General features: G+C 41.6%; 1 protein-coding gene across 1 annotated transcript in view; it reads right to left on the minus strand.

Annotated features, from left to right (window-relative positions):
- Positions 1 to 3,721: 3,721 nt before the first annotated feature.
- The window catches only part of MRE11 (MRE11 homolog, double strand break repair nuclease), a 29,636-nt gene continuing 14,857 nt past the window's right edge, over positions 3,722 to 18,500 (minus strand). The window contains exons 13-21 of the mRNA XM_083363089.1: positions 18,365 to 18,468; positions 17,010 to 17,183; positions 14,950 to 15,012; positions 14,449 to 14,659; positions 13,588 to 13,668; positions 12,989 to 13,047; positions 10,644 to 10,705; positions 7,853 to 7,931; positions 3,722 to 5,734 (exon numbers count right to left, since the gene is read on the minus strand). Coding sequence (XP_083219215.1) covers positions 5,696 to 5,734; positions 7,853 to 7,931; positions 10,644 to 10,705; positions 12,989 to 13,047; positions 13,588 to 13,668; positions 14,449 to 14,659; positions 14,950 to 15,012; positions 17,010 to 17,183; positions 18,365 to 18,468 — 872 coding nt within the window. The 3' untranslated portion in view covers positions 3,722 to 5,695. The remainder of the gene's footprint in view (positions 5,735 to 7,852; positions 7,932 to 10,643; positions 10,706 to 12,988; positions 13,048 to 13,587; positions 13,669 to 14,448; positions 14,660 to 14,949; positions 15,013 to 17,009; positions 17,184 to 18,364; positions 18,469 to 18,500) is intronic.

Consider the following 18,500-nt stretch of genomic DNA (forward strand, 5'->3'; position numbering starts at 1 on the left):
ATTTTTTTAAAATCCCGTTTATATCCCGCCCTTCTCCGAAGACTCAGGGCGGCTTACAATCTAAAGCACAAACCAATGTGCTTAGCAATAGCCTTCATTCTATGTATATGCCTGCTTATTAGGGCTTTCGCCCCCCCCCCCCCCACAAGTGGCATTATTACAAAGTCAGCTTAACTGCCCCCAACAATCTGGGTCCTCATTTTACCTACCTCGGAAGGATGGAAGGCTGAGTCAACCTTGAGCCTGGTGGGACTCGAACCTGCACTAACTGCAGGCAGCTGGTGTTACTTAAGGAGGCATTAGCCCACTGCTCCACCAAGGCAAACTTATCTAGGTTCTTTAGTGTTGGAAAAAAGTTTTTAAAAGGCCAGAGAATTGTCCATCTGTTTCTGGAAAAGATTTTGAGAAGTCTGCTTCTCAAAGCATCTGTTAAAGGCAACCTTACATACACCTTTCTGCACTGGGAAGATATTGTCCAACTTTGCTAGGCTCTCTTTGAGTGGACTCTTTTTTTCCCCTTTTACCCCAAGGACTGAATTCCAATAGAGAAATAATTCTAAGGCAACCGTGCCTTAGTGATATGGATTATTTAGACTTCAAAATCTTCCCAATATCTATATCCCTTTTTCTATGAGGCTGCCGTTCTAAGGAGGCAGCAGTGATAACTTGTCATATTATTGCAGTTCCAAGGACAAATGGTAGAAAACATAGGGGAAGAATTGCAAACCGAAAAATACAGATGTTCTTTATCTCAGTCCCTGCATATCTTCTCAAACCAGGCGTAATCTTGTACTTTTCTGCATTTCTTCTCACAAACAGTATCAAAAACTTGTGCAGAACTAAACACAAACGGTACAAAATCATAGCCATCTGCACATCTGTGCAGAAATATCCACAAGAACTAAGCTTGGGAGTCATAGATCGCATCTTGAATGTAATACAACACAAGAAGGAATACTCACAAGTAGCAATTATCAGGAGCAATTATTGGGAAAGAATCTGTTATCAAGGCTGCCAGTAACGAGATTTCAAAAAATTGCGAAGTTTCAAGAAAATATTCCGGAGAAAAAGAGTTACTGGTGGCTCTTCATAGTCCTTTCAAATCAGGTGATTTTATAAGAATTGGACGGAAATCTTATGATAAGATTAAAATCAGCTCTTCTAGTTGTACAGCAATCAGAAGTGTTATTAATTAAAAAACAGAAAATAAAAAAGGAAGATACGCATTTCCTCTGTTGTACGTAAATGGAAACAACTGTAATACAGATTTGCATGGGGAAAGAGATTTGATTACGGTTCTTGTATATTGTTTAAAAAGTCTTAAGGCTGTAGGTGCCTAAAGAGAATCTCGGTTTACATTGAACAGTCAGTGTCAGCAATTGGCAGGATTAACGAAGACAGACTAAAGGTTCAATTAAGCTATTTTATTTGTTCCTGCACGATGGAGTTATTTTATGTTCATTTTAGCAGAGTAGCTTTGCATGGAATACCTGCAGGATGATAGGCCACGTGGTGTAAGATGGGAGAAAATTACTTAGGAGTAATATTGTGGTAATAATGAAATAGTGTAACTGTAGTATAGCTGTAATAAAATTGTTATTTAATACCAAGATGTTTCAGTGCTTCATTCTGGCCGGCTCGACACACAGCTGCTCCTATTGAGTTGTATTGGGATTGTTTTAGAATTATTATGCATAACAATTTAGAAAATTCTTATCGCCAAGAAGTATTTAAGGAGCTGTGATGATTAGCGTTTGGCGTGACAGGGAAGGGTAAAATAAAGCGACTGGCAACTAGAGAAAAAGAGTCATACTTTTTAAGAGGGAGAAGCAGCTTCTTGTAAGGGACATTTTCTTTGGTATCCGTTCTGCCTCTTTGATAAGGTAATGAAATGTCTGCAGGAAAATGACCAAACTAAGAGAGCACCAAGGACCCTTCATTTCAACCCTGAACTACAAATATTCTCCTTTATTGAAATGCCTGTCGGAAACCATTGGCGAACCACAGCTAGCAGATAAGTTTTAAGCCAAATGAACTGACCTGAGGAAGTCTTGTTTCTGCCATGTATCTACTCACAAACGAGCACAATCTCAGTACACACAATAGAATCGGATCTCACTTTGTTGCAGAAGTGAGAACAAGTCCTAGGCTATGTCCAGCCTTAGTGCATGACAGGGTAGAATTTCTCTATGAAATGGATCAGATAACAGCTACCATTGCCATGCTGGACAATGATAGGAGAAACAAATCCATCTTGTGTGCTATTAAGAGAGATCAGAATAAAAACATAAATGTTTCTGTCATTAATATGTTTATTCTATAATTAATTAGATGTCTTTGTGTTAGCTTTGGCCCTAGTAACTACAGGGTGATGGCAGACAGTGAGCTATCTTGTTGGAATAAGGTCTCCTTCAAAGTTTGATTCTCAGTGATTTTATGCCTATGCCCACAGAGTTTTGATCAGAATCAGATTCAGAACAGAGCTGGAAGGGGCCTTGGAGGTCTTCTACAGTATAGTCCAACTCCCGCTCAAACAGGAGACCTTATACCATTTCAGACCAACGGCTGTCCAGTCTTTTCTTAAAAACCTCTAGTGATGAGGCACCCACGTCTGGAGGCAAGCTGTTCCACTGGTTAATTGTCCTCACTGTTAGGAAGTTTCTCCTTAATCCCAGGTTGCTTCTCTCCTTGATTAGTTTCCATCCATTGTTTCTTGTCTTGCCTTCTGGTGCTTTGGAAAATAAGTTTGACCTCTGTGTTTTCTTGGGAAGAAATGAAGTGGTTTGCTATTGCTCTCCTCAGGGATGATTTTTAACTTCCCACTGATGTCTATGGCCATGGTAAATCTCCTATAAATATAAATCCTATAAATCTTCCTTGTTGTATTGAGAAGTGGACAAAAATTTCTCCAAGCTTACGTGCAGAACGGATCAACAGGTATCAGAAATGTTAGTTATGGATGCCCGTGTTTAGGGGGGGCACACCAGTTACTACCGTTTCCCTGAAACTAAGGTCTACCCCGAAAATAAGACCTAGCTTCATTCTTGGGGGGGGGTGGGCCTGATATAAGCCCTACCCCAAAAATAAACCCTAGTTTGGGGACGAGGCACACTTAAAAATCAAGCTAGGGCAGGGTGGGGTGTGTGGATCTGCCCCACAGGTTCTGCATCCCCTTACCTGGTAACCAGGCCTCTCGTGGCAGGCCCAACTCTGCGGCATCTTCTGCAGCCACTCCTGCATTTCTCAGTCACAGGCCTTTCTGGAAGGCCACTGCAGCCGAGAACCGAGCTATGGATTCAATCCATAGCTCGGTTCTGCAAGACCTCTGCAGCCGAGGACCAGGCTATGGATTCAATCCATAGCTCAGTTCTGTAAGACCTCTGCAGCCGAGGACCGAGCTATGGATTCAATCCATAGCTCGGTACTCGGCTGCAGAGGCCTTCCGGAAAGGCCTGACTGGGAAATGCAAGCCGTAATGCAGCTGCAGAATGAAGATGCTCCTTTGGCCGCAGAAGAAATGGGCTGGCTGGGCAGGGCTGTCGGTGCCAGAGGTGAGTATAAAAGACACCCCTCAAAAATAAGAGCTGTGCCTCTTTTGGAAGCAAAAAAAAAAGACCCAGTCTTATTTTTGGGGAAACACAGTTGAAGCAAAGGTTCACATATTGCCCAAATATGTATGTAGCTTTGGATTATTTTGCTTAATATAAATGGAACAAGAAGGAAGTTTTTCATTCATTTATTTGAGTTCTCTTTATCTAGTTTTAGGACTTGTCTGGAGAACATATGTTTTATTTATGCAGAAATATTGAAAACTCAAAAGGTACACAAACCTTTAAGTACCACTTTACATATCTTGCTTCTGCATCCAGAGCAACATCAGAGTAGAAACATTTAGAAAAAATATGTAGTCTTTTAAAATTCATTTATACAGTACTGTAGATGTACTTCACATAAAACTATCACCAAATGTTAAGGGCAACAAGAGAGAAAAACAGTTTTGGGAACGCAGGGAAATTTTAGATCAGAACATTAAATTTAACCTACAGGGAAACGTGGGATAGGAAATCAGAAAAGGTACCACAAAGCAATTCATTTATGAGGGGCCCTTGCTGCTCTCTGAGCCTAAATGTTTTTTACAGATATTTCATTACTAAACTGGGTAACATCATTACCTAGTTTGGTGGTAAAATGTTTGCAAGAAAAAAAGCAAATTCAGAAAGCACCAGAGACCCCTCATTTCAACCCTGAGCTACAAATATTCTCTATTAATCTATGACCGCACTCTTGCTATTCTTTTTTCTTAATACAACATAAATTGACCTCTATTGGTTCGTCCAGTAAATACAGTACAAATCAACATTTCTAAAAAATTTTTTTAAAAAAAAGAACAAACGTGTCAGAAACCTTTATTCCATATCACACATTTCACATCCCTTGCACAATTTTTCGGGGTTTATAGAATAAATTTAAAATATAGTAATCAACAGTGGACTTTCCATGGTAAAATATATTGCATTGCACAGTATTTCCAAGGCCAACATGGTTTTAAAGCTTCATCCCATACTAAAGCCCCACACTAAAATTCAGTATCGAGGTTACCTTAAAGGACATATTTTCCAACTGATTTTTGTTTTTTTGATACCACTGAGATAAGCAGATGCAAGTTGGGCAAAGTTAAACTGAGGAAAAAACAAATTTATCTCTGCTTGAAAGATTCTCACAATTTTTATTTCTGGGCATGTCAATGAAATTATTGCCAAGTTTACTACTCTGGGCCCTGAATCAGACCAGCTCAGTTTCAACTTATTAAAACTATAACTAGCTCCCTCTGAAAATCCCAGAAATGATAATATGCACCCATTATGAGGAGTTACTTTAAAACCTATATCCTCTTCATTACAGATTATTGTCAAAAGGATTCATGTTTTATATCCAAGCATCCAGAAGACCTTTTTCTTTTTAAAAAAAAAACAACTGTAAGGCATCCATGTCAACCAATCAAGCTGCATATAATTTCATCGAATCACTGATTTCCATAATCAGTTTTGATCCTGGGTATTGCCTCGTTTATGTAAGTTGGAAACTTATAAAACATGGGATACAGGAATGGAGTTTGTTCTCTTACCCAACCAATTCTGATTTATTCCTTGGTAAAATGAACGAATCACGGGAGATAAAAGAGCCCTCTGAAAGAAATGCTGTGACACATTTCCTTTGCCTTTTAAGTTTGGGCACAGAAACTGCTATCTCCATTCAGGTATGATGTTGCTCTGAGTAGGGAAGTGACCGGAGTTTGGTGACTCCTGGTTGGGAGAAATGAAGGACCATTTCTCCTGAATCCTTTGTTCTCCCACACAGCTCCAGAATTTTCCTAACTTCACACTCCTGGACAGATTGTAAGAGCTGCGAGGTAAGAAGACCTCAGTGAAAACTGCCACCCCTAAGGGAGAATATTCCTTTTTACACATTTCCACTCAAGTGAACTCTGCATCCTACAATTTAGCAGGATATTTGTGCACGTCTGATGGCATTGCAGATTCAGAATAAGGAAGCCGTCTTCTTCAAGGAAGCCGTCAGTTTCTAGACAATACAGTAAAATTAGGGAGAACAAGGCGCAAACATCTCAGGTCTCCTTTGCAGAATTTGGAGAAGCAATTTTTGCACTTTCCTTCCATGCTTTGGATAACAGAGGTTATCATCTTTTTTTCCTCGAAGTGGAAACAAATAATTCATCCTGTAAATTAATGACAGGTATTTCATTGAGATGTTATATGGTTAAGGAGAATAATCCCCGTTGGATAGGTCAGCTGTATCAGTGTATGACAGTTCATAGTGGCATCCAGATATTTTTTTTAAAAAAAATGTTTTGAACTTGGATTCTTCACTGACTTTGCTCCCAATCTTATCTTCTTCTCTCCCTATGTAATACAACAACAGCACCAGCAATAGCACTTCAGACTTATATACCGCTTCATAATGCTTTACAGCCCTCTCTAAGCAGTTTACAAACTGAGCATATTGCCCCCAACAATCTGAATCCTCATTTTACTGACCTTGGAAGCATGGAAGGCTGAGTCAACCTGGAGCCTCATTAGGATCGAACTCCAGGCTGTGGGCAGAGTTAAGAGTGCAATACCGCATTCTAATTGCTGGGCCACCACTATCCCACAGCTACAAGAAATAATTCCTGGCAACAACAGCCAACATTCAATGTTTCCTCCTGCTTTTAGAGATTGCTAACTTTTAGAGATTGCTAAATCACCTATCATGATTCTCCTCTCTCCCTTCAAGTTTTCTTGATGGGTTCTTCAGAAGTAGTTTGCCAATGCCTCCTTCCTAGGGCTGAGAGAAAGTCACCAGCATAAGGTCATCCAGCTAGCAGGCTGGCTGGGGAATTCTGAGAGTTGAAGGCCAAACATCTTAAAATTGCTAAGGTTGAGAAACACTAATTTAGGTATAGGTAGGTAGGTAATAAGAGGGACGCGGTGGCTCAGTGGGTTAGGACGCTGAGCTTGTCGATCAGAAGGTCGGCAGTTTGGCGGGTCGAATCCCGAGTGCCACGTAACAGTGAGCGCCTGTTACTTGTCCCAGCTTCTGCCAACCTAGCAGTTCGAAAGCACGTAAAAATGCAAGTAGAAAAATAGGGACCACTCCAGTGGGAGGGTAACAGCGTTCCGTGCGCCTTTGGCGTCTAGTCATGCTGGCCACATGACCATGGAGACGTCCTTGGACAAGCGCTGGCTCTTTGGCTTTGAAATGGAGATGAGCACCGGCCCCTAGAGTTGGAAACGACTAGCACGCATGTGCGGAGGAACCTTTATTTTTACCTTTAGGTAGGGAATGAATGAATGAATGAATGAATGAATGATAGATAGATAGAAATTTTATATCTATTGAGAGAAAAGGTGGATGGATGGATCTGTCTGTCTGTCTGTCTGTCTGTCTGTCTATCTATCTATCTATCTATCTATCTATCTATCTATCTATCTATCGAGAGATAGCAGTGACCTGATGCCCAGCAGTGAGAGAGGCAAGTTCTCCCAGTACTTAGAAAAATGCATTTATGTCTGCATTGTTGTTTGAATTTACAGTAGGCAAAGCCTCTTACAGAACAGAGGATTTAAGATTTCAATGAAATAACTGAATTCAGTGCTGATAACAAAGCTCATACATTACTACCAACATATGAATCAGCCTCAGAGAGAGAGAGAGAGAGAGAGAGAGAGAGAGAGAGAGAGAGAGAGAGAGAGAGAGAGAGAGAGAGAGAGAGAGAGAGAGAGAGAGAGAGAGAGAGAGAGAGAGAGAGAGCTTTGTTGACATTTTTTTACTGTGGGCACAATGGCACACATTAAAAATGTAATTTAGTTGCTTGCTCTCAGATATACACACATAACACACATTTAAATACTATATACAACATATGCAAATAAATATATAAATAACTGACTGCTTCTCTGTAGATATAGTTATCTGTGGCTCTTGCTGCTTTTTTAATTTCTGTAATTTTGTATTTTTATTCTTGCCCTGTTCACCGCCCTGAGTCCTTCGGGAGAAGGGCGGTATATAAATATTATTAAATAAATAAATAAATAAATAAAAAATTTGTGCCTTAATGAACAGAGTAAAACAGCATGATAAGGTTGGAAATACTAAGAGACAAACAAGAATTTACACAACTCTTAAGGTTTAACGAGGCTGATGATGTGGTTAGCCCTATCTTTTATTACAGAGTTTCTTGTTAGGATCCTTGTTAGGAGTAAGGAATTGTGAAGAGATGTAAAAAGCTCTAAATATCGCTCAAACATTTTGCATTATGGATTGAAGGAAGTACGATGGAAAAAAGATTTTATACCTCATCTGATTCAAAGGAAACACCTTTTGATGATTGGCTCTGAGAATTCCTCTGGCTTTGCGTTGATGTGGTTGGTAATCTAAGTATTATAAGAAGGAGACATTATCACTCTTAATGAAATCATGATCCCAGAATTCAATTATAAACTATTCAAGTTTCTAATTTGCTTCTAGCCCAGTTTTCAAACGTTAGCTCTTATCTCTAAACTCCCAAAAGATCAGGGCCACACTGCTAGAAATACCGTTGTGTCCCAAAGAAGTTGGAATTCCAATTTATGATGCGTTATGGGCTTGTTCTGCATTCTTCAGTGAAAGAGAAATCAGGGTGATACTAAACAAAAGGCAGAAGCTTTTCAGCAATGGCTTCCAAGAAGGCCTGACCTAGATTTAGGCATGTCCTCGATTCTCAATGCATTCTGAAACCAGATCAAGTGATGCTTCACTGTATTTTTAAAAAATGTCTTTGTTTTGCTCTATTTCAATTTGCACTTTTGCATGAGGATGGTTTTAAGGATATACAGCCTTTGGACATAGGACATACAGCCTTTGGACATAGGACTGCTGACTTTAAATGAACAGAGAAAAAGCATTAAAAAAAACAAAGCAGTGAACTCACATATTACAGGTGGTCCTCGAGTTACGACCACAACTGAGCCCCAAAATTTCTGTTGGGTAAGCAAGCTAGTTGTTAAATGAATTCTGCCCCATTTCATAACCTTTCTTGTTAAGTGAATCGCTGCAGTGGTTGAGTTAGTAGCATGGGTTGTTAAAGTGAATCTGGTTTCCCCACTGACTTTGTCAGAAGATCATAAAAGCTGATCACATGACCCCGGGACACTGGAACCGTCATAAATATGAACCAATTGCCAAGCACCTGAATTTTGATCATGTGAACATGGGGATGCTGCAATGGTTGTAATGTGAAGGATCATAAGTCACTTTTTTCAGTGCTGTTGTAACTTCAAACAGTAATTAGCAGTAGGCTAATGCCTCCTTAAGTAACACCAGCTGCCTGCAATTAGTGCAGGTTCGAGTCCCACCAGGCTCAAGGTTGACTCAGCCTTCCATCCTTCCGAGGTAGGTAAAATGAGGACCCAGATTGTTGTGGGGGCAATAAGCTGACTTTGTAATAATGCTGCTTGTGGGGGGGGAAAGCCCTAATAAGCAGGCATATACATAGAATGAAGGCTATTGCTAAGCACATTGGTTTGTGCTTAAATTGTAAGCCGCCCTGAGTCTTCGGAGAAGGGCGGGATATAAATGGGATTAAAATAAACTAAACAAATGGTTGTAAGTCAAGGGCTAGCCGCCCTGTTGTTACAACAATATTATACTGGGGGGAAAGTATGAAAAACAGATTTGATTTAATGAGATTCCCAATAATTATTGGTAAGCTTAGTAGCTTTGATGTGTGCCAGGAAACTGCAGCAAAAGTTTGATTCAACAGAGGTTTAGATGTTCTTTACAGTTATTAAAACAAGTTCACATCATTTACGTCAATGTATATCAATTACCTAATGACACAAATTGATACAAATGGCATTAATTTGCATGAACTGCCCAGAATAGTTTGAGTACAGTATTGTAGGCTTTAAAGGGATGCTGGAAAAGAAATTAAGTCTATCGTGTTCAATGTGCAGTAAACTGAGGTCCATTAAAGTAAAGTTTTGCCATAATGAGATAATTTAAGGAACACTTTCTCTTGGAAGATCAGTTACTTGGATGACCCTTTCAACTATGACTACAATGTACATTCTATTCTATTCTGTTCTGTTCCTATTTCTATTCTATATATTTTATATTTTATTACTTTATTTTATTATTTTATTTTATTGGATGTACAAGCTGCTCTAAGCACAAATGACTCCTTATGTTATAGGCAGGTTAAAGTGTATTATGTATTTGGTTATTTATATAGTTGATCAATGTTAGTTAGATTATGATTATTATATATTTGTAACCCTGTAATCAGCTTTGGGAAGTGGGGGAGGGGGAGGGGGGTTTAGGGGTGGGTTGGGGATGGGATAATATTGTAACTTTTATAAAACTTTTCAATAAAAATAAAGCACAAATGACTCCGAGTGGTGCATATCCCAACGTAAATTGTGTTAAAATATAAAATGCAGAAGAAAAGTCAAACTGTAACAATATAAAATAATTATGGTTTTTAAATAACTTTTATGTAAGGGAATTTTGGCTTGAGTTTTTGAATCAGAACTTTCACTGAACAGGAGAAATTATTTCTGAAACTTCAGAAAAGTTCCAAAAGCAGCTTGTGATATGGTCACAATATGATCTGTACGCATGCCCACAAACATCCATGGACATACTGGTACTATGGTGCTCAAAGTGTGTATCTGGCATTCCATGTATTGACAGCAGGGAAGATTGTATTTGCTCAGCATTAGAAGGAAGAAATACCATCAGATGAGGAGATAATTAAGAAGATACAGTATTGGACTGTGCTGAAATGGACAGGCTGAGGATTAAAGAGAAAGAAGATACAGAATATTTTCAAATATGGAATTTATTTTATCAATGGCTGGAAAAACAGTGTAGAGACTAGGAATATAATTGGTATTATTAAGCAAAACAAAAAATAATCCAGATAACACAATGTTTATTAAGCGCTAATGAAATGTAACAGTAAAAAACTAATAATAATAAAACATCCATGGACATGACACTTTCGTGTTCAAAGTGTTTCCACTAGCTATTTCAGCCTATCCTTCTCTATCTGCCTAGATAGGCCTCTTATAAATAACAAACTCTAGATCAACGGCTCTACTAACCTTTGATTTGTAGAGGTAGTGGTAAAAGACACCTCCATATCAGAATCATCGTCTTCAATCACCTGCAAGAGACAGAGCAAAGGCCCAGAAAGCTGCACTTTTAATACAGCTTAATACACTTTTAATACAAGTTGAGCTAGTCCCCAACTTACGACCACAATGGAGTTCAAAATTTCTGTTGCTAAGTGAGACGTTACTTAAGTGAGTTTTGCCTCTTTTACAACTTTTCTTCCATAGTTAAATGCACTGCAGTTATTAAATTAGTAGCAGAATTGTTAAGTGGATCTAGCATCCCCAGTGACTTTGCTTGACAGACGGTCGCAAAACGGGGATCACGTGCCTGTGGGACACTGCAATTGTCATAAATATGAATCAGTTGCTAAGCGTCCCAATTTTGATCACGGGACCATGAAGATGCTGCAATAGTCGTGTGAAAAACAGTCATAATCACCTTTTTTTCAGGGTTGTTGTAAAACAGTCACCAAATGAACTGTTGTAAGTTGAGGACTACCTATATAGGCACAAGAAAACATCCCTTGTGTTCTTTTTTATTGGTGACTGATACTGTCCCTATATTTTTTTAAAAAAAACACAACCAAGTTCATGTTGTGTTTGTAGTTGAGTTTACTTTCTGTCATGAAAGTGGCACCTTTTTTTGGAGGGGGGGGGAACCCCTCTGCTGGAGTACTGGGCTCAGGGCTCTGACCAGTTGATTTCCTATAAGCCTTTGAAAATCTGATTCTCCCATTCACCCTTCTGCATTTCAACGCTTGGCCAGGAAACTGGAGGAGCCTCTCCTATAATAGTGTCTGTTATTTTGAAAATGTTTGTCTCAGCTTTCTTCTACTTTTCATTCTATTTCAGGGGTGTCAAACTCAATTTCATTGAGGGCCGCATCAGCATTGCAGTTGCCCTCAGGGGGCTGGGTGGGCATGGCCTACTGGGTGGGCATGGCTAGTGTGTGTATGGCCTACTGGGTGGGCGTGGCCAGCTTTACATCGTTCGCATCAAGGGTACCTATGGGAGCCTGGGCAGGAGTGGGACAGATCTGAGGGTCTCTGGCAGGAGGAGGGTCTCTGGGGCCAGGGCCAAGGCAGTGGGGGCCGTTCCTTCACTGTTTCCAGGATGGCTTCGCGGGCCACATGAAACCACTTTGCAGGCCGGATCCGGCCCCCGGGCCTTGTGTTTGACATGTCTGTTCTATTTTATGCTTTTACTCCTATTTGTGATTTGGACAGCCGTGTAAGTTACTTAAAATAAATACAACGATGCTATGTTTAGAAGACATTGGCCCTCCCTTGTATCCCAAACCTGGTTACTCAATCCAAAAATCAACGTGAGCCTTACCCTTCTCCGTAATAAAACACTTGCCTGCTTTGCGAACGAAGGGGGCTCCTTCAGTAGAGTCACTTAAAGGCACCCCAAAAGCCTCAACATTCCCTAGGCCAGGGGTAGGCAACCTTGGCTCTTTTATGACTCATGGACTTCAACTCCACAGCTGGCTCAGGAATTCTGAGAGTTGAAGTCTATGACTCATAAAAGAGCCAAGGTTGCCTACCCCTGCCCTAGACATGGGTCGGCAACCCGCGGCTCCGGAGCCGCATGTGGCTCTTTGAGCCGTCTCCTGCGGCTCCCAGCCGCCCGGTGCACGCGCACCTCTTCAAAAGGGCAGTGGTGCGTGCGCACCTCTCCAAATGGAGAGTGGCACCGCCCGTTTGGAGAGGTGCGCGCGCACCTCTCGGAATGGGCGGAGGTGCGCGCACACCTCCCCAAACCTTTGAAGAGGTACGCGCGCACCTCCGCGCGAATGGGCAGCGGCGCCGCTCTTTGGGAAAGCTGTTGCGGCATGTTTGCAGGCTGCCGAAGGCGGTAGCTCTGCAAATGGGCCATCGCCGTCGCGCAACCAGAAACTGGTTCCATCACACATAAAAAAATGGCAACCGTGCGCGTCCACGCATGCGCAAGAAAAACCCGTTTTGCGCATGCGCAAAATGTTTTTTGTGCATGCACGTGCATGGATGCACGCACGCAGCTCCCACTTTTTTTATGCGTGATGGAACCGGTTCCCAGTGGCTCTTTTCCTTTTTCAGGTTGCTGACCCCTGCCCTAGGCCTTTCCAGGGAAAGAGGAATCTAAGCAGATGGCCCAAACAAACGTCACACCTCAAGGCTTTGCAGAAGATTGTCCCTATCTGCTACATAGCAAATCAGCTTTCCTCAACGGATGTCCTTCACAAGCACTGAGAAGGCAATTTGTAACATTCCCCAACCTGCCTGGAAAAAGCTGCACGGCACCCACAGGAAAAGGGGAAATTGCTGGATTTTTATCATGAAATAACTACCAACCTCTGAGTAATTCCTGACAGGCGCGTTTCGAGAGGGCTGCTGTCTGGATGACTTAAATGCTGGAAAACATCAGAGTACGAATGTATAGCAATTATGGCAAATTTATGACACTTTGAAATAAACTACTGTTGGCACAAAGCACCAGAGAATTAAAACATTTCCGCACGGCCTACGTTATGACAAGAGGTTTGCAGCCATTTTAAAGATGTACCTAAATCTGAGGACCCAAATTGTTGGGGGCAATAAGCTGACTTTGTAATAATGCCGCTTGGGGTGTGTGTGAAAGCCCTAATAAGCAGGCATATACATAGAATGAAGGCTACTGCTAAGCTTGTAAGCCGCCCTTAGTCTTCGGAGAAGGGCGGGATATAAATGGAATTAAAATAAATAAATAAAATAAATGACAACGGTTGGTTTGCTTACTGTGCTTAGCTGTGTTTCATTTAAGAATACATTTACTGAATACATCAAAATCTTTGGGGTTGACATAGCAAACCAAACAAAGTTAATGTCTGTCTACTGTGCTACGTGGACTACTGTGTTGTATGAACCAAGGAAGTCGCTCGCCAGATACAGTAAAAGCTCGTAAGATAACCTACCATCCAAAATCGACATATTTTTCGTAGGAGTTAGAGGCTTATACGCTCTGCTGCTGCCTGACTGATCACAGGCAGCAATTCCTGTAAACAATACAATAGAGAGTCAGATGTTTACATTTTCTCACTTCTTTTTACCGAGCCTTACTAAGCCTTTAGGATGGTGTCCCCAAACTGGCTTATGCAGACTGCAATGCCCTTTAAGGAACCAACACAGGACTGGCAACATGGTGCCTGCAGACACTTAGCACAATGTATCTGGTTAGACCATATTACAGGTAGTTCTTGACTCACAACAGCTTGTTTAGCGACCGCTCGAACTTAAGACGACACTGAAAAACGTGACTTTTTCACACCTATAATTGTTGCAGCGCTCCCACGGTCACGTGATCAAAATTCAGACACTTGGCAACTGACTCATATTTACGACGGTTCCAGTGTCCCGGGGTTTTGTGAACACCTTTTGCAACCTTCTGACAAGCAAAGTCAAAGGGAAGTCCAATTCGCTTAACAATCGCATTACTAATTCCACAGCTGCAGTCATCCACTTAACACTGCAGTTATTAAATCAGTAACACGGTTGTCCCTATCAGAAGGTTGCAAAAAGTGATCACATGACCTCAGGACACTACAACCGTCGTAAATATGAACCAGCTGCAAAGCACTGAAATTTTGATCACATGACCATGGGGGTGCTACAACGGCCGTAAGTGTGAAAAACACTCATGTCACTCTTCAGTGGTTTTGTAACTTCAAGTGGTCACTAAATGAACTGTTGTAAAGTTGAGGACTACCTGTAAGCCAACAATCAACCACAGCAACTTTATAGAAACTGCAACAAGATGGGAAAACAAAAAAACTAGCCTCCTCTTCCTCGCCGAGATGACCCCCTGGCTGAGACGTTCTGTCCTCTGCCTCTCGCCCGACCTCTCCGTCTACCCCGGCTGGGAGCTAAAGAGTCGTCCGATTCATCGTTGAATCTTTGGTCAGAGGTGGCCACATCCATGAGGTCGTCATCACTCATCACCGAAGCACGATCGGTCTCTTGAGACCTGGCTTTGGCCCTGTTGATAGCCTGGGAGAAAGGGAGGGAAGCAGGGAAAGAAAAGAATTCCACTCAGATATGAAAGCATTTCTCCATGCATGGAGTGGAAATTATCAAAGGGTGTGGAAGAAATGTTTACTGCTGAATCAATGAGTGGTCTTACAAACTGAAAGGGGGAAAACAGGAGAGCAAAACAGCAGGTAAAAGTTTGATTTGAAACAAAAGGAACTGGGTGGCCTACATTTCTTTAGAGAGAGAAGTGAAGCACACCGTGAGGTAAATATCAGTCTCGTCTGATTCGTTCTTGGATTTTGGCCTACCTCACGGACTTCTTCGTCCTCTTCCACCGTGTTCTTTTTCCTCGATTCTCTGAAGCGCTGAACCTGCATTGAAATGGAAGCGTCACCAAATATATTCAGATGAAATAAGAGTTCATGCTTAATGCAAACTTGTTTCCTTCCAGAAGGGAGGAAAAAGGGTAGCTGAAATTCAAGTACAACCAGTGCTTTTTTTGTAAAAGAAAAAGGTACCGGAACTCACACATGTTATACAACCCACCTTGCCTACCCTACAAGGTTCCATCCAAAAAAGGTGCCGGAACTCCGTTCTGAGTGTTCTATGAGAAAAAAAGCCCTGAGTACAACTAATCCTCAACTTACAACCATTAGTTTAGCGACTGTTCAGTTACAACAACACTGAAAAAAGTGACTTATGACTGTTTTTCAAACTACAACTATTGCAGCATCTCCATGGTCATGTGATCAAACCCCAAACACTTGTCAACTGGCATATATTTATGACCGTTGCAGTGTCCCGGAGTCACGGGATCACCTTTTGCGACCTTCTCCCCAGCAAAGTCAATGGGGAAGCCAGATTCACTTGACAATCGTGTCACCAAATTAACAACTGCAGTGGTTCCCTTAACAACTTTGGCAAGAACGCTCGTTAAGATGGGGAAAAACTCACTTGACAACCTTTTTGCTTAGCAAAGGAAATTTTGGGCTCAAAATTGTGGTGATAAGGTAAGGTAAGGTAAGGTAAGGTAAGGTAACGTAAGTTAAGACAAGACAAGATTAATCTTTATTGTCATTTTTTACTGTGGGCACAACAGCACACATCAAAAATGAAATTCAGTTGCCTGCTGTCAAAGTGAAACACATACATGACACACACCTAAAACATACTATATACAACATATGTATAGACCCACACCCATACATATACATAACAATAAAATTGTTCTGTCCTCTCCCACTGAGTAGCCTCAAAGAGGCTCAAAAGTCCAACAGAAGCCAAACATAAGCTGAACAAATGAAAACTGGACTGCTAACAGTTAACTCTCTCCAAAGTTTATATCAGACAGCAATGTTGTAATTACTGGGCAATGTTCCCAGGTTCTTGGCAGATGGCCAGCAGCTTCAGAGCCTAGATAGGGACAAGCAGACACGCTACAAAACTCAAAACGCCAACAAATTGTCCACCACGCCTGTCCTGCGCAGCCACACCCCTTTTATACTCTGTAGGGCAGGGGTCCCCAACCTTGGCAACTTTGAGACCTGTGGACTTCAACTCCCAGAATTCCCCAGCCCACATTGCGGGCTGGGGAATTCTGGGAGTTGAAGTCCACAGGTCTCAAAGTTGCCAAGGTTGGGGACCCCTGCTGTAGGGTGTGGCCCTACGTCTCCCGGCCACGCCTCTTGGGACGTTGCAACAATTGCTGCTGTTGTTGACAACGTATTCTACGTCTCTCCCTTGCATCCAAAAGGGGCTCTTCCTCGGTGCTGCCGGCCTCTGCCTGCTGTTCTGCCTCCCCCTCTGTTTGGCTGGGGTCCATAGGCACGTCAGCCACAGTCAGTTCTTGCTGACTCACCAAGGGAGTCGGCCCCTTCGGCACGCCGCTCATGCCAGCTTCCCCCTCCTCCAACTCATCCTCCGAGTCGATATGCCACGATAAAGCACCCGCCGGGGTCACAACAAAAATATTAAATACTGTCCATCTTGAATATATAACAGAAGGAGGAAGCCTGAGATTTCACAAGGTTAATGCTGTATGGAACGAAACTATGGCTGAATCTGGATGTTCTGCTACGGATACCACGAAGCCCCCTCCTCCCAGAAGGCAACAAGGAAAACAGGTCGTGAAGAGGATGGGTACCGTCCCAGATAATCTTACGGACCCTGTGCTATGTCCTGGATGGGAGGGAGGGATATTCTGGTACATTAAACAAGGATTTGACCATCTGAAGGTGGCCCAAAATTACTCAAGCAGCTGTTCAGATCACTCTCCTTGCCCTGATGTGACATTTGTAATAGCAATAAAGATATTTGTAATATTCAATTATTGAATGTGTTCAGGAAGAATAAGTAATGCCATACAAACCTCTTCGTCAATTTTGGCTTCTTCTGCATCTATACGCCGCTCCTTCAGAAATCTCTGGGTCTTTTCTAACTGGAACTTCACTAGTTCTTCAATAGCGTCCTTCTCCTCCTTGTCCACAAATTCTTGCACGGCTTCCCCCATGCCTCTCTCGGTCAGAAGAGAAAGCTGCACTTTCTTGGGACACATAAACAAAGAGTCAGTTTGATTTCAATTTATATACCAACCAGATTTGTTAAATTATATTGGTTGGATTGAAGGAAGCATTGGATGAACTGAATGGATTGGAATGATGGAATGTTTTGTTGGAAGAAATTTAATTCAGTAAAAAATTTATCCCTGCACTACCTTTGGAACTCCCTTTAATCATCAGCCTGACCTACAGGTAACCAACATTGTTAAGTGAGTATTGACCCATTTTACGACCTTTCTAGCTAAAGTTGTTAAGTGAATCTGGCTCCCCCCCCTTGATTTTGCTTGTCTGAAAGTGACTCTGGGATACAGCAACCATCTTTAAATATGAGTCAGTTGCTAAACATCTGAATTTTGATCACATGACCCTGGGGATGCTGCAATCGTCCTAAGTGTGAAGAACAATCATAAATCACTTTTTTCAGTACCATTGTAACTTGGAACGGTCACTAAACAAACTGTTGTAACTTGAGGAATACCTGCAGTTTTAGCTAAGATTTAGTTATTTATTAGTAATAATAATTAATATAAATAAATAGTAAAAAGGTAAAGGTTCCCCCGCACATGCATGCTAGTCGTTTCCGACTCTAGGGGCCGGTGCTCATCTCCGTTTCAAAGCTGAAGAGCCAGCGCTTGTCCGAGGATGTCTCCGTGGTCATGTGGCCGGCATGACTAGACGCCAAAGGCGCACGGAACGCTGTTACCTTCCCACCGGAGTGGTCCCTATTTTTCTACTTGCATTTTTACGTGCTTTCAAACTGCTAGGTTGGCAGAAGCTGGGACGAGTAACAGGCCCTCACTCTGTTACGCGGCACTCGGGATTCGACCAGACAAACTGCCGACCTTCTGATCGACAAGCTCAGCGTCCTAACCCACTGAGCCACCGCGTCCCTTAAATAAATAGTAACAACTAATTAATTAGTTTTAACTTTTTCTGCAGCTTAGCCACAAAAGCTTAACTTGTAAACTGGCTACCAAAAGTTACAGGTTTTGTTCTAACATAACTTTCACATCCAGATTGTTTATCTCAGTGCAATATCAGAACCACAAATTGCCCAAAGTTTAAATGGAAAATTCCAATAATGGAACTCCAATCACTCAATTATTAATCTGGTCTGATTACTATTTTTAAACCTAGTCATAAACACTAGAAACATATGTTTTACCTTCTCTGCTGTTTGGAAATATTGCTTTACTAAATCCTCCACCCGTAAGGTTGTTCCCTCAGCTGTAGGCTTGTGGACCAGTTTTCTGAAGTTAACTTCATCTTCTAAATAAAAAATAAAAAATATATAATTAAGA

The sequence above is a fragment of the Vipera ursinii genome, assembly GCF_947247035.1.
Source record: "Vipera ursinii genome assembly, chromosome: 4".
Lineage (NCBI taxonomy): Eukaryota > Metazoa > Chordata > Lepidosauria > Squamata > Viperidae > Vipera > Vipera ursinii.